The sequence below is a fragment of the Ranitomeya variabilis genome, chromosome 2 (assembly GCF_051348905.1).
Source record: "Ranitomeya variabilis isolate aRanVar5 chromosome 2, aRanVar5.hap1, whole genome shotgun sequence".
Classification (NCBI taxonomy): Eukaryota; Metazoa; Chordata; class Amphibia; order Anura; family Dendrobatidae; genus Ranitomeya; species Ranitomeya variabilis.
The window spans coordinates 470,493-487,142 of record NC_135233.1 but is presented as its reverse complement, the minus strand read 5'-3'; the positions used below and the strand labels follow the sequence as shown (position 1 = coordinate 487,142).

Genomic DNA, 16,650 nt, shown 5'->3' with positions numbered 1-16,650 from the left:
AATTTCAATATTTGCAGATGACACTAAACTCTGCAGGGTAATCAATACAGGGGAGGACAATTTTATATTACAGGATGATTTATGTAAACTAGAAGCTTGGGCTGATAAATGGCAAATGAGCTTTAATGGGGATAAATGTAAGGTCATGCACTTGGGTAGAAGTAATAAGATGTATAACTATGTGCTTAATTCTAAAACTCTGGGCAAAACCGTCAATGAAAAAGACCTGGGTGTATGGGTGGATGACAAACTCATATTCAGTGGCCAGTGTCAGGCAGCTGCTACAAAGGCAAATAAAATAATGGGATGTATTAAAAGAGGCATAGATGATCATGAGGAGAACATAATTTTACCTCTATACAAGTCACTAGTGCGACCACACTTAGAATACTGTGCACAGTTCTGGTCTCCGGTGTATAAGAAAGACATAGCTGAACTGGAGCGGGTGCAGAGAAGAGTGACCAAGGTTATTAGAGGACTGGGGGGTCTGCAATACCAAGATAGGTTATTACACTTGGGGCTGTTTAGTTTGGAAAAACGAAGACTAAGGGGTGATCTTATGTTAATGTATAAATATATGAGGGGACAGTACAAAGACCTTTCTGATGATCTTTTTAATCATAGACCTGAGACAGGGACAAGGGGGCATCCTCTACGTCTGGAGGAAAGAAGGTTTAAGCATAATAACAGACGCGGATTCTTTACTGTAAGAGCAGTGAGACTATGGAACTCTCTGCCGTATGATGTTGTAATGAGTGATTCATTAATTAAATTTAAGAGGGGACTGGATACCTTTCTGGAAAAGTATAATGTTACAGGGTATATACACTAGATTCCTTGATAAGGCGTTGATCCAGGGAACTAGTCTGATTGCCGTATGTGGGGTCGGGAAGGAATTTTTTTCCCCATGGTGGAGTTACTCTTTGCCACATGGGGTTTTTTTGCCTTCCCCTGGATCAACATGTTAGGGCATGTTAGGTTAGGCTATGGGTTGAACTAGATGGACTTACAGTCTTCTTTCAACCTTAATAACTATGTAACTATGTAACTATGTTATCGAGGAGTCTGTGATACAACATATCGGCTGTAATATTGGTGCTGATCTGTTATCGTGGAGTCTGTGATACAACATATCGGCTGTGATATTGGTGCTGATCTGTTATCGTGTAATCTGATACAACATATCGGCTGTAATATTGGTGCTGATCTTTTATGGAGGAGTCTGTGATACAACATATCGCTGTAATATTGGTGCTGATCTGTTATCGGGGAGTCTGTGATACAACATATCGGCTGTAATATTGGTGCTGATCTGTTATCGGTGCGTCTGTGATGCAACATATCGGCTGTAATATTGGTGCTGATCTGTTTTCGGGGAGTCTGATGCAACATACTGGCTGTAATATTGGTGCTGATCTGTTATAGGGGAGTCTGATACAACATGTCGGCTGTAATATTGGTGCTGATCTGTTATCAAGGAGTCTGTGATACAACATGTCGGCTGTAATATTGGTGCTGATCTGTTATCGAGGAGTCTGTGATACAACGTATCGGCTGTAATATTGGTGCTGATCTGTTATCGAGGAGTCTGATGCAACATACTGGCTGTAATATTGGTGCTGATCTGTTATTGAGGAGTCTGTGATACAACATATCGGCTGTAATATTGGTGATGATCTGTTATCGTGGAGTCTGAGATACAACATATCGGCTCTAATATTGGTGCTGATCTGTTATCGTGGAGTCTGTGATACAACATATCGGCTGTAATATTGGTGCTGATCTCTTTTCGAAGAGTCTGAGATACAACATATCGGCTGTAATATTGGTGCTGACCTGTTATCGAGGAGTCTGTGATACAACATATCGGCTGTAATATTGGTGCTGATCTGTTATCGTGGAGTCTGTGATACAACATATCGGCTGTAATATTGGTGCTGACCTGTTATCGAGGAGTCTGTGATACAACGTATCGGCTGTAATATTGGTGCTGATCTGTTATCGAGGAGTCTGATACAACATACTGGCTGTAATATTGGTGCTGATCTGTTATTGAGGAGTCTGTGATACAACATATCGGCTGTAATATTGGTGATGATCTGTTATCGGGGAGTCTGAGATACAACATATCGGCTCTAATATTGGTGCTGATCTGTTATCGTGGAGTCTGTGATAAAACATGTCGGCTGTAATATTGGTGCTGATCTCTTTTCGAAGAGTCTGAGATACAACATATCGGCTGTAATATTGGTGATGATCTGTTATCGGGGAGTCTGAGATACAACATATCGGCTCTAATATTGGTGCTGATCTGTTATCGTGGAGTCTGTGATACAACATATCGGCTGTAATATTGGTGCTGATCTGTTATCGTGGAGTCTGTGATAAAACATGTCGGCTGTAATATTGGTGCTGATCTCTTTTCGAAGAGTCTGAGATACAACATATCGGCTGTAATATTGGTGATGATCTGTTATCGGGGAGTCTGAGATACAACATATCGGCTGTAATATTGGTGCTGACCTGTTATCGAGGAGTCTGTGATACAACATATCGGCTGTAATATTGGTGCTGATCTGTTATCGTGGAGTCTGTGATACAACATATCGGCTGTAATATTGGTGCTGACCTGTTATCGAGGAGTCTGATACAACATATCGGCTGTAATATTGGTGCTGATCTGTTATCGTGGAGTCTGTGATACAACATATCGGCTGTAATATTGGTGCTGACCTGTTATCGGGGAGTCTGAGATACAACATATCGGCTGTAATATTGGCCTCCTTACCTTGACAAGCCAGAGATGGTATGTCACTCTCCATAAGGAGAAAAGATACCCCTTAGACCCCAGTCCAGAGCCTCTCACCTAGCCAAATCAGTTCTCATGCTTCGCACTGACGAGGGCCAACAGCCCGAAACACCGTGTCTGCGAATTGAGATACTGATTTGGCTTTTATCCTAAGTCATATTGCACGACTCGTTAGAGGGTTGATTGTGACTTGTAGGATCGCTACTTCCAACAGGTGGCGCTATAGAGTTAAGCCCTCTTTTTCTCAGAAGAGGCAATTTGCATATTTAATTTCCCAGAGGAGCATTGTACGGCAAATAAGCCTCCTTACCTTGACAAGCCAGAGATGGTATGTCACTCTCCATAAGGAGAAACGATACCCCTTAGACCCCAGTAAAACACCAGGCACACATACTGTGCTCCTTCGTCGTAAGCAACATACTCTTGCAAAATTGCAGGAGTTAAAAGGTCCACCCCTCCCAAAGTCATGTCCTTCTCTGCTTAGTGCTCCGGTGGTTTCTTTCCTGCACGGAGTTTGTCAAAAGTTGTGATAAGTTTATATCTCCTTACATCCCTCTGAAATTTGAAGTTACCTTTTAACAAGTAATTTCATGTCCATGGTGCTGTGATCAGGGATACAAAAATGTTTGTCCACAGGTAGAGCTGTTCTTTTTCTTTTATTGTGTGGCAATGAGAATTCATCCTTCTTCTAAGTTTTTGCCCTGTCTCCCCTATATACAGGCCACCAGCTGGACATTTGCTATGTATATAATTAAGTACACCTTAGATGTTGTGCAGCTGAAAGTACTCAGGATCCTGCAGTCCTGATGTGAGTTTGGGATCTTTATCTTGTCCGTGGTTGTTACGGAACCCCCCAGTACCCAGAATATGTTGTGCAGTTATATGTATGTATAATAGGTTCCATGTGAGATGCATGTCCCTAATGCATCTGCGCCCCTGGGCAGAGGGGACAAGATATCCCCCTTCTGACCTCCCCCACCTTTGTAATTCCCACAGTAAATATCGTCAAGCTCTGGCCACCTGCGGCTATTGTAAAGTATGTCTGGCCTGCCGCTTTTCAATTGGCCTGCCCTCTGTATCTGTGTGATATATTCTGTGTCCTGTGAGTAAAGCGTTGTCACACTGGAAATACGTAGAGAAGCAGTGATCTTTTATATGCGCCCATGTAACCAAGCAATTCCAGCCAGCGTCCTTCATTCAGACTCCAGCCAAAGCAGAGTGCACCTCCTGAAACAAGGGGTGGTACTGAAAGAGGTACTCCAGCACGGTAGACCCCGTTACACTGGTGGCAGACAGCGGGATGTGATACCCCTTCTACAGCAGGAAAGGAATGAATGGAAAACAACTACCAGAAGTTAAAGAGGACTACATTAAAAGATCTGGTGGAAGCCCGAGGGTTAATCGCCAGCCACAAAACAAAAGCGGATTTGATAGCAGCCATCATGGAACACGACAGTGCAGCGCCCCCCAATGTGAACGTGGAGGAGACTGAATTCCAGAGGGAGGTAAAGAACAGACTGGCGTTCTATGGCCCAAACCCTGCAGTAGAGATCATACGAGAGGGTGATGGCTGATGTGCGTACTGATCTGAAGGAAAAGATGGCATAGCAGACCAGGATAGAGCTAGCCAAGATGGAGATGGCAGAGCGGACCAAAGTGGAGCTGGCCAAGATGGAGATGGCAGAGCGGAGAGAGGAGAGTCAGCGAGCAGGGGGAGCTCTGGCCTCCGCCCAGGTACCTTCAACAGTAAACCACAAAAAGATCCAGTATAATGCTTTCCGACAGTTGGGGGAGGCAGAGGAAGACATTGATGGCTTTCTGCAGTACTTTGAGCGGCAGTGCACCCTTCATCAAGTGAAGCCGGAGGATCGGGTTCAGATTCTGGCCAGCAAGCTGACAGGCCGGGCAGTGGACGCCTATCGCACGGTACCTGATGAGGACTGTATGGACTATGAGCGGATCAAAGAAGTGATCTTGGCCCGGTATGCGCTGACACCAGAGGCATACTGCCAAAGGTTCCGCGGACTTATAAAATGCGTAACACATTCCCATGCTGAATGGGCCTGTAAATTACGGTGGTCACTGCTACAGTGGGTACAAGGATGCCAAGCAACCACTAAGGAGGACGTCCTCCAGCTCTTCTTGTTAGAACGATTCTTTAATGGACTAACCCCCGAGACACAGGAATGGCTTCGGGACAGGCGGCCAACGACTCTTGAGGAGGCCGCTCATCTGGCCGATGAACATCATGATGCCAGGAGGCCTCAGTTGTCCGGATCAAAGATGGTCACTAGGGGTCCGCCCATGGACCTGGAGGCCCCCAAACCACAGAAGATTGTAGGGGGACCAGCTAAAAACCCGGCCTACCACAGTCCCCCTGGGGCGCGATGCCACACCTGCCATCAGCTGGGCCACCTGCAAAGACAATGTCCCAACCGGACTCACCATACCCAGTGGCCAAAGGTGGGAGCAGCTACCTTCAGCCGGGCCGCTGTACACTGCTACCAAGACGAAGCTGACCCAGCATTGGGTTCTACGACTAACCAGGGGGTGGAAGAGATGGAGGAAGTGCTGCATGAAGTAGACCCTGTGCAGGCAGCCCGGGCAGATAATCGACAACAGCATCGCCAGGTCGTGTGGGTTAATGGGAAACGTATGCAGGGACTAAGAGATTCCGGGGCAACTTGGACCCTTCTGAAGCCTCATCTTGTCCGGGACCAAGAGAAGACGGACCGGATAGTGGCAGTCCGTGTAGTAGGGGGAGCCATACATCGACTGCCAGGATTCACCTGAACTGGGGAGTCGGGGATGGCCTTGTTGAGGTCAGCTTGATGGAGGATATGCCTGCAGACGTTTTGCTGGGAAATGACTTGGGGCCCATGTTGTCTGCCTTCTCGGTTGCCCCTCTGGCTGAGACATATCCTGTGACCACCCGGAGACAAGCTCGAGCTGCGGAGGCGGAATCACACTCAGAGGAGGCCCAGGTAAAACATCCCAGCCCTACACGTATTCCCATAGCCAGACACATTTCTTGGGCCACCCCAACTGAATTTAAGAGGGAGTTACTTGAGGATCCTTCATTGGAGGGATATCGTGGGAAGGCACAGGAGGGAAGAGGGGTACTGGAAGGGGAACAGATTGTATGGAAGCAGGGACTCCTCTACCGGATCACAGAGCAGCACCACACAGGAACGAACCCCACTATAAAACGACAGCTGGTAGTTCCCAAGAAGTATAGGCAGGAGTTACTGCGAATCTCTCATGACATACCCTTGGCCAGGCACTTCGGCGTCAGTTGCACCAGGCATCGTCTGACACAAAACTTCTTTTGGCCGGGGGTAACCTATGATGTTCATCAGTACTGCCAGACCTGTGACAGTTGCCAGAGCATTGGCAAGAGGGGAGATCGATTCAAGGCCAAATTACGCCCCCTCCCCATTGTGGAGGAACCATTTAGCCGAGTAGCGGTCGATCTGATAGGGCCGTTAGCCAAACCCAGTCCGTCAGGGAAAATATATATATTGACAGTGGTAGATTATGCCACACGGTATCCAGAGGTGGTTGCGTTACCTAACATACTGGCAGAGACGTTGGCGGCTGCCCTGCTCCAGGTTTTCTCACGGGTTGGATTTCCCCGGGAGATTATCTCGGACCAGGGTACCCAGTTTACAGCAGAGGTGACCCAACAACTGTGGAAGCTGTGCGGCGTAAAGTCCATTAGAAGCGCCCCGTACCACCCGCAAACCAATGGGTTGTGTGAACGCTTTAACGGGAAGTTAAAACAACTCATTGGGACTTTTACCAGGACCTACAGGGACTGGGAGAAATTCTTGCCACACCTCCTGTTTGCCTATCGGGAGGTGCCCCAAGAATCCACGGGGTTCTCCCAGTTCGAACTGGTATACGGGAGGCGGGTAAGGGGACCCATAGACTTAGTGCTAGAACACTGGGAAGGGGAGGGCATCATAGAAGGGGTACCTATTGTACCCTATGTGCTAGAATTCCAGGACTGCCTACAGGAGCTGACCCAGACTGTACGTGGGAACATGCAGGTCCAGCGGCGCCAGCACGTATGGTATGATCGGAGGGCCAGAGAACGCACCTTGGAAATAGGACAGAAGGTCCTGGTGTTAGAGCCCACTAGGCAGATAAAGTTCCAAGCTGCATGGCAGGTGCCCTACCAAGTAGTGGGGAAAATAGCCGACACCACCTATAATGTCGCCGATTGTGACGACCCCAGGGTTATTCGCATGTTCCACGTGAATATGCTGAAGCCCTACCGGGAGCGCCCTGAAGAGGTAGTGGCCATCTGTGCACCTGAAGCAGAGGATTTAGCTGGACTTCCCTTGCCTGATGTCTTAGGGGAAAGCACTCAGTCCAAAACATGGGACCAGGTGCACTTGGGAGAAGACCTAGGTCAGCAGGCGGAGGCGTTGTTGAGGCAGCGACAGAGGATGTTTTCGGGGAGACCAGGGTACACTCGCCCGGCACAACACAAGGTTGAGACCCAGGATCAGACCCCCCTGCGACAACCCCCTTCCGCGTCCCTGAGTCTGTACGAGAAGGGATGCAACAAGAGATACAAGAGATGTTGCGTTTAGGGGTCATTGAAGAGTCAGATAGTCCCTGGGCATCCCCCGTAGTGTTAGTGCCCAAGAAGGATGGGGCTACACGGTTTTGTGTAGACTATCGTAAGCTCAATGAGGAAACGGTGACGGATGCGTATCCCATGCTGCGTGTGGATGAGCTGTTTGACCGGCTGGCGGGGGCAAAGTATTTGACCACCATCGATCTATGCAAAGGCTACTGGCAGATTCCCCTTAGTCCTGATTCTATTCCCAAGTTGGCATTTGTCACCCCGTTCGGCTTTTTCCAGTTTAGAGTTATGCCATTCGGGATGAAGAATGCCCCGGCGACCTTCCAGAGGCTGGCTGACCGGCTTCTGGATGGTCTCCAGGACTATGCTTGTTGCTTGTGCCTACCTGGATGACATCGCCATCTACAGCGCGACATGGGAAGAGCATCTAAATCACCTAGAGACAGTATTGGACAGGATCCACAAGGCCGGAATCACCCTGAACCCAAACAAGTGTCACGTGGGCAAAGCAGAGGTTCAGTATTTAGGGCATTGGGTGGGAAGTGGGAAACAGCGACCAGAACCAGCCAAGATTGAGGCCATAGTCAAATGGCCCACCCCACGCACTAAAACCCAGGTCATGGCGTTTCTAGGGACAGCGGGGTATTACAGGAAATTCGTTCCCAATTACAGCAGCGTAGCCAAGCCCCTCACTGATCTGACCCGTAAGAACCAACCCCGCCAGATAACCTGGACCCCAGAGTGTGAGGAAGCCTTTCGCCAGCTAAAGGACGCCCTCACCAATACCCCTGTATTGGCCGCACCCGATCCAACTAAACGTTTCCTTGTTCAAACAGACGCTTCTATGTTTGGATTGGGGGCAGTACTGAGCTAAGTCGGGCCAGACGGCCAAGAACACCCGGTAGCTTACCTTAGTCGGAAACTACTGCCCCGTGAAGTAAGCTATGCGGCCATGGAGAAGGAGTGCCTGGCGGTAGTATGGGCAATCAAAAAGTTGCAACCATATTTGTATCTGGCTTAATCGGGTCTCCGGAGACAATGCCAGATTACTGCGGTGGAGTTTAGCCCTACAACCTCTGGACTTCACCATCCACTACAGACCCGGCAAACAAAATGGTAACGCCGATGGACTAAGTCGACAAACAGAACTTGTACCAACCCCATAAACTTCGGTCATCCCCAAACCGATCCGTTAAGGATCAGACTGTGTATGCTGATCTCGTCGCTGAAAAGGGGAGCCGTGTTACGGAACCCCCCAGTACCCAGAATATGTTGTGCAGTTATATGTATGTATAATAGGTTCCATGTGAGATGCATGTCCCTAATGCATCAGCCCACAGGCTGCGCCCCTGGGCAGAGGGGACAAGATATCCCCCTTCTGACCTCCCCCACCTTTGTAATTCCCACAGTAAATATCGTCAAGCTCCGGCCACCTGCGGCTATTGTAATGTATGTCTGGCCTGCCGCTTTTCAATTGGCCTGCCCTCTGTATCTGTGTGATATATTCTGTGTCCTGTGAGTAAAGCATTGTCACACTGGAAATACGTGGAGAAGCAGTGATCTTTTATATGCGCCCATGTAACCAACCAATTCCAGCCAGCGTCCTTCATTCAGACTCCAGCCAAAGCAGAGTGCACCTCCTGAAACAAGGGGTGGTACTGAAAGAGGTACTCCAGCACGGTAGACCCCTTTACAGTGGTCATTATAAATGGACAGGCTTTCTTTTTTTTCTGGCTGCAGAGAAAGGTTCCTGTAGCTGTTGGAGAGGACAATGAGCTTCTAACAATGATATAAGGTAAAAATGTATCAACCACTGAGGACTTTCAAAACTTTATATTTTTGTATCTACTGGCTAACACAGTACAAAGATATACAGCTCTGGCAAAATTTAAGAGACCACCACATCAAATCCCTGTCATGGCCGCCCAATCTCCAGACCTGAACCCCATTGAAAACCTCTGGAATGTAATCAGGAGGAAGATGGATAGTCACAAGCCATCAAACAAAGAAGAACGGCTGACATTATTGTACCAGGAGCGGCATAAGGTCACCCAGGAGCAGTGTGAGAGACTGGTGGAAAGCTGCCAAGACGCATGAAAGCTGAGATTAACAATCATGGTTATTCCACAAAATATTGATTTCTGAACTCTTCCTGAGGTATTGTTGTTTCTAAATGATTCTGCACTTGTTTTCATTGCATTATTTGAGGTCTGAAAGCACTGTTTCTTTTTATTATTATTATTTTGACCATTATTTTTGTCAGAAAAAATTGCAAAATGTATTGCTTGGATCTTCGGAGACATGTTGTCAGTAGTTTATAGAATAAAAGAACAATTTACATTTTACTCAAAAATATAAAGAGAAAAATCAGACAAACAGAACATTTTGCAGTGGTCTCTTCATTTTTGCCAGAGCTGTATATTTCCTGTATCACTTGTGTAAAGAGGCATTCAAAATAAAAGCTGACCAATCAGCAGTTGTGTTGTGCCGCTGGTCAGACCCTATAACAGAGCCTTAGGGTTAGGTTTTATTGGCAGATAATGGATTATATATTTTCTGGTTGTAACAGCGCGTTGAAATGATTACGTAGTATCTCGTTTTATCAATGCAGTGAAGAGGTTATATAGTGTCTGGTTATATTTGATGTGAACATTGTACATTTCAGTTTGTGATCCCTCTGGTAGAATATGAAATATTTGAATGTTATGTAGCCTTATAATCAAGAGATATGACACTAAGCCTTTTGTTCACAGATAGATTACACTGGATCTACCTGCAACACTCGAAGACCGAACAATCATCACAACAACTATTACTCCCAGGTATCAAATGGTGAGTTTCTGTCTGTATTTATGCAAATTGTCTTTTCAGAGAGGAAGAGGACTAGAACTCTAGTGCCACCTATTGGAAGTAGCAATCCTACAAGTCAATGTCGACCCTTTAACGAGCCTTGTCACATGACTTAGGATAATACTCAAACCAGAATCTCAATTTGTCTGTATTTAGTAACTCTCTCTCTCGTATCTTCTTCTCTTCCATCACTTTCCCATCTCTCTTTATCCCTCTCACCCATCTCTCACTTCTATCTTCCTAACTCTTTCCCATCTCTCTTTATCCCTCTCGCCCATCTCTCACTTCCATCTTTCTCTTTCCCATCTCTCTTATTCCAAACCCCTCCCTCCCACATCTTTCTCTTCCATCTGTCTCATATCTCTCTCTGTCTATCTCCTATTTTTCTCTTTCCTTTGTTTCTCTTTTACAGTACCTCTCTCTCATAATGTGTGGTATTTATGGCCCGTACCCTTCCAAGCCTGCTGCAAGTGATACTGGCAGATACAGTGGCATGTAAAAGATTGGGCACCCCCTGGGAATGTGAACAGTTAAGCAAGTTGAAGATGAAATGGTCTCTAAATAGCCCAAAGTTACAGATGACACATGTACTTTGCATTTTAGAAAATAAAATTATATTGTATATACCGTATATACTAGAGTATAAGCCGAGATTTTCAGCCCCATTTTTTGGGCTGAAAGTTCCCCTCTCGGCTTATACTCGAGTCATGGTCGGCGGCAGGGTCGGCGGGTGAGGGGGAGAGCATACTCACCTGCTCCTGGCGCTGTCCCTGCACGTCCCATGGTCTCCAGGCGCCCGCAGCTCTTCCTTTGTTCAGCGGTCACGTGGTACCGCTCATTAAAGTAATGAATATGGACTCCACTCCCATAGGGGTGGAGCCGCATATTCATTACTGTGCCGGAGATCATCTGTCCGGGAGAAGCTGCCAGGGACCGCATCGGGAGCAGGTGAGTATTTCATATCGGAGCGGAGAGACAGGACGCTGAGGAGCAGTGGGCAGCGACGAGACGTGAGTATGTCACTTTTTTTTTTATTGCAGCAGCATTACATGGGGCATATTTTTATATGGAGCATCTTATGGGGTCATAATGAACTTGTAATGCAGCATTATATGTGGCACAGTTTTATATTGAGCATCTTATGGGGCTATAATGAACTGTATGGAGCATTACATGGGGCTCCTGATTCAATATGGATATTCAAAAACACTTAGCCTACTGATATCTCAATTAATTTTACTTTTATTGGTATCTATTTTTATTTTTGAAATTTACCAGTAGCTGCTGCATTTTCCACCCTAGACTTATACTCGAGTCATTAAGTTTTCCCAGTTTTTGTGGCAAAATTAGGGGGGTCGGCTTATACTCGAGTATATACGGTGTGCATATATATATATATATATGTATATGTATATATATATATATATATATATATATATATATATAATATACTGTACTAGCTGAAGAGCTAGTTGCCTGGGCATAGTAAATATCTGTGGTTAGTTATAGCACCTCACTTCTCTTATTTTCCCATCATGCCTCTCATTTTCCCCCTCACATCTTTCATTTTTCCCCTCACATCTTTCATTTTCTCCCTCACACCTCTCATTTTCCCCTTCACTCCTCTTATTTTCCCCCCTCACTCCTCTTATTTTCCCCCTCACTCCTCTCATTCCCCCCTAACACTTGTCATTGCGACCTCACATCTGTCATTTTCCGATCACTCCACTATTTTCCCTCACTCCTCTCATTTAGCACTCACACCTTTTCATTTTCACCTCACACCTCTCATTTTCACCTCATACCTCTCATTTTCCCCTCAGTATATACATGTTTGTCATCTCCCTTATATAGTATACACCTGTATGTCATCTCCTGTATATAGTATATACAGTACCTGTGTGTCATCTCCCCTGTATATAGTATATGCCTGTGTGTCATCTCCCCCGTAAATAGTATATACCTGCTGTATGTCATCTCCTCCTGTATATACCTGTATGTCATTTCTTCTGCATATAGTATATACCTGTATGTCATCTGCTCCTGTATATAGTATATACCTGTATGTCATCTCCTCCTGTATATAGTATATACCTGTATGTCATCTCCCCTGTATATAGCATATACCTGCTGTATGTCATCTCCTCTATATACCTATGTGTCATCTCCTCTTTTATATAGTATATACCTGTATGTCATCTCCTCCTGCATATAGTATATATGTGTGTCATCTCCTCCTGTATATAGTATATACCTGTATGTCATCTCCTATATATAGTATATACCTGTATTTCATCTACTATATATAGTATATACCTGTATGTTATCTCCTTCTGTATAAAGTATGTACCTGTGTGTCATCTCCTCCTCTATATAGTATATACCTGTATGTCATCTCCCCTGTATATAGTATATACCTGCTGTATGTCATCTCCTCCTCTATATACCTATGTGTCATCTCCTCTTTTATATAGTTTATACCTGTATGTCATCTCCTCCTGTATATAGTATATACGTGTGTCATCTCCTGTATATAGTATATACCTGTATGTCATCTCCTATATATAGTATATACCTGTGTGTCATCTCCTGTATATAGTATATACCTGTGTGTCATCTGCTCCTGTATATAGTATATACCTGTATGTCATCTCCTCCTGTATAAAGTATATACCTGTGTGTCATCTGCTCCTGTATATAGTATATACCTGTGTCATCTCCTCCTGTATATAGTATATACCTGTATGTCATCTCCTCCTGTATATAGTGTATACCTGTGTGTCATCTCCCGTATAAAGTATATACCTGTGTCATCTGCTCCTGTATATAGTATATACTTGTGTCATCTCCTCCTGTATATAGTATATACGTGTGTCATCTGTTCCTGTATATAGTGTATACTTGTGTGTCATCTCCTCCTGTATATAGTATATACCTGTGTGTCATCTCCTCCTGTATAAAGTATATACCTGTGTCATCTGCTCCTGTATATAGTATATACTTGTGTCATCTCCTCCTGTATATAGTATATACATGTGTCATCTGCTCCTGTATATAGTATATGTCTGTGTCATCTCCTCCTGTATATAGTATATACCTGTATGTCATCTTCTCCTGTATATAGTATATACCTGTGTGTCATCTGCTTCTGTATATAGTATATACTTGTGTGTCATTTCCTCCTGTATATAGTATATACCTGTGTGTCATCTGCTCCTGTATATAGTATATATCTGTGTGTTATCTCCTCCTGTATATAGTATATACCTGTATGTCATCTCCTCCTGTATATAGTATGTACCTGTGTGTCATCTGCTCCTGTATATAGTATATACGTGTCATCTCCTCCTGTATATAGTATATACCTGTGTGTCATCTCCTCCTGTATATAGTATATACCTGTGTGTCATCTCCCCTGTATATAGTATATACCTGTGTGTCATCTCCTCCTGTATATAGTATATACCTGTTTGCATCTGCTCCTGTATATAGTATATACCTGTGTGTCATCTCCTCCAGTATATAGTATGTACCTGTGTCATCTCCTCCTGTATATAGTATATACCTGTATGTCATCTCCTCCTGTATATAGTATATGCCTGTGTCATCTCCTCCTTTATATAGTATATACCTGTATGTCATCTCCCCTGTATATAGTATATACCTGTGTGTCATCTCCCCTGTATATAGTATATACCTGTGTGTCATCTCCTCATGTATATAGTATATACCTGTTTGTCATCTGCTCCTGTATATAGTATATACCTGTGTGTCATCTCCTCCTGTATAAAGTATATACCTGTGTGTCATCTGCTTCTGTATATAGTATATATCTGTGTGTCATCTCCTCCTGTATATAGTATATACCTGTGTGTCATCTCCCCTGTATATAGTATATACCTGTGTGTCATCTCCTCCTGTATATAGTATATACCTGTTTGCATCTGCTCCTGTATATAGTATATACCTGTGTGTCATCTCCTCCAGTATATAGTATGTACCTGTGTCATCTCCTCCTGTATATAGTATATACCTGTATGTCATCTCCTCCTGTATATAATATATGCCTGTGTCATCTCCTCCTTTATATAGTATATACCTGTATGTCATCTCCTCTGTATATAGTATATACCTGTGTGTCATCTCCTCTGTATATAGTATATACCTGTGTGTCATCTCCTCATGTATATAGTATATACCTGTTTGTCATCTGCTCCTGTATATAGTATATACCTGTGTGTCATCTCCTCCTGTATAAAGTATATACCTGTGTGTCATCTGCTTCTGTATATAGTATATACTTGTGTGTCATTTCCTCCTGTATATAGTATATACCTGTGTGTCATCTGCTCCTGTATATAGTATATATCTGTGTGTCATCTCCTCCTGTATATAGTATATACCTGTATGTCATCTCCTCCTGTATATAGTATGTACCTGTGTGTCATCTGCTCCTGTATATAGTATACTAGATGGTGGCCCGATTCTAACGCATCGGGTATTCTAGAATATGTATGCGTAGTGTATAGCACAGCCCACGTAGTATATTGCACAGCCACACAGTACATTGCGCAGCTCACGCAGTACATTGCGCAGCTCACGCAGTATATTGCGCAGCCCACGCAGTACATTGCGCAGCCCACGTAGTATATAGCACAGCCCACATTGTATATTGCGCAGCCCACGTTGTATATTGCGCAGCCCACGTAGTATATTGCCCAGCCACGTAGTATATAGCACAACCCATGTAGTATATTGCCCAGCCACGTAGTATATAGCACAGCCCATGTAGTATATTGCCCAGCCACGTAGTACATTGCACAGCCCATGAAGTATATTGCACAGCCTATGCAGTATATAGCAATGTGGGCATCATATCCCTGTTAAAAAAAGAAAAAGAATGAAAATAAAAAATTGTTATATACTCACCTTCCGGAGCCCCCGAATCCAAGCGAAGCGGTTACCGACGCTGCTCGTGCGCTCCGGTCTCAAGAGTGCATTGCGGTCTCGCGAGATGATAACGTAGTGGTCTCGCGAGACCGCTACGTTATCATCTCGCGAGATCGCAGCATGGACCTGTTACCGGAGCGTCGCGAGCGGGAAAGGCCTGTTGTCGATCCGGGGGCCAACGGACGGTGAGTATATAACGATTTTTTTTTTTTTTTAATTAATTTTAACATTAGATCGTTTTACTATTCATGCCGCATGGGCAGCATGAATAGTAAAAAGTTGGTCACACAGTGTTAATAGCAACGGTAACAGAGTGCATTACACCGCGGCATAACGCGGTCCGTTACCACTGCCATTAACCCTGTGTGAGGGCAGACTGGAGGGGAGTAAGGAGCGGGCACTGACTGCGGGGAGGAAGGAGCTGCCATTTTTCCACCGGACTGTGGCCGTCGCTGATTGGTCGTGGCTGTTTTGCCACGACCAATCAGCGACTTGGATTCCATGACAGACAGAGGCCGCGACCAATGAATATCCGTGACAGACAGACAGACAGAAAAACAGACAGAAAGACGGAAGTGACCCTTAGACAATTAGTAGATACATGTCATCTCCTCCTGTATATAGTATATACCTGTGTGTCATCTCCTCCTGTATATAGTATATACCAGTGTGTCACATCCCCTGTATATAGTATATATCTGAGTGTCATCTCCTCCTGTATATAGTATATACCTGTGTCATCTCCCCTGTATATAGTATAATACCTGTGTGTCATCTCCTCATGTATATAGTATATACCTGTTTGTCATTTGCTCCTGTATATAGTATATACCTGTGTGTCATCTCCTCCTGTATATAGTATATACCTGTATGTCATCTCCTCCTGTATATAGTATATGCCTGTGTCATCTCCTCCTGTATATAGTATATACCTGTATGTCATCTCCCCTGTATATAGTATATACCTGTGTGTCATCTCCCCTGTATATAGTATATACCTGTGTGTCATCTCCTCATGTATATAGTATATACCTGTGTGTCATCTCCTCCTGTATATAGTATATATCTGTGTGTCATCTGCTCCTGTATATAGTATATACCTGTGTGTCATCTCCTCCTGTATATAGTATATATCTGTGTCATCTGCTCCTGTATATAGTATATACCTATGTGTCATCTCCTCCTGTATATAGTATATATCTGTGTCATCTGCTCCTGTTTATATTATATACCTGTGTGTCATCTCCTGTATATAGTATGTACCTGTGTGTCATCTCCTCCTGTATTAGACCTCGTTCACACGTTATTTGGTCAGTATTTTTACCTCAGTATTTGTAAGCTAAATTAGCCGCCTGATAAATCCCCAGCCAACAGGACGCCCTCCCCCCAGCAGTATATATTAGCTCACACATAGTAGACAGGTCATGTGACTGACAGCTGCCGG

General features: G+C 44.6%; 1 protein-coding gene across 2 annotated transcripts in view; it reads left to right on the top strand.

The window, feature by feature from the left end:
* The window catches only part of MYOD1 (myogenic differentiation 1), a 314,317-nt gene that overhangs the window by 161,588 nt on the left and 136,079 nt on the right, over positions 1–16,650 (top strand). For both annotated transcript variants that reach the window (XM_077281843.1, XM_077281842.1), the window contains exon 2: positions 10,160–10,238. In XM_077281843.1, the coding sequence (XP_077137958.1) occupies positions 10,160–10,238 (79 nt within the window). The remainder of the gene's footprint in view (positions 1–10,159; positions 10,239–16,650) is intronic.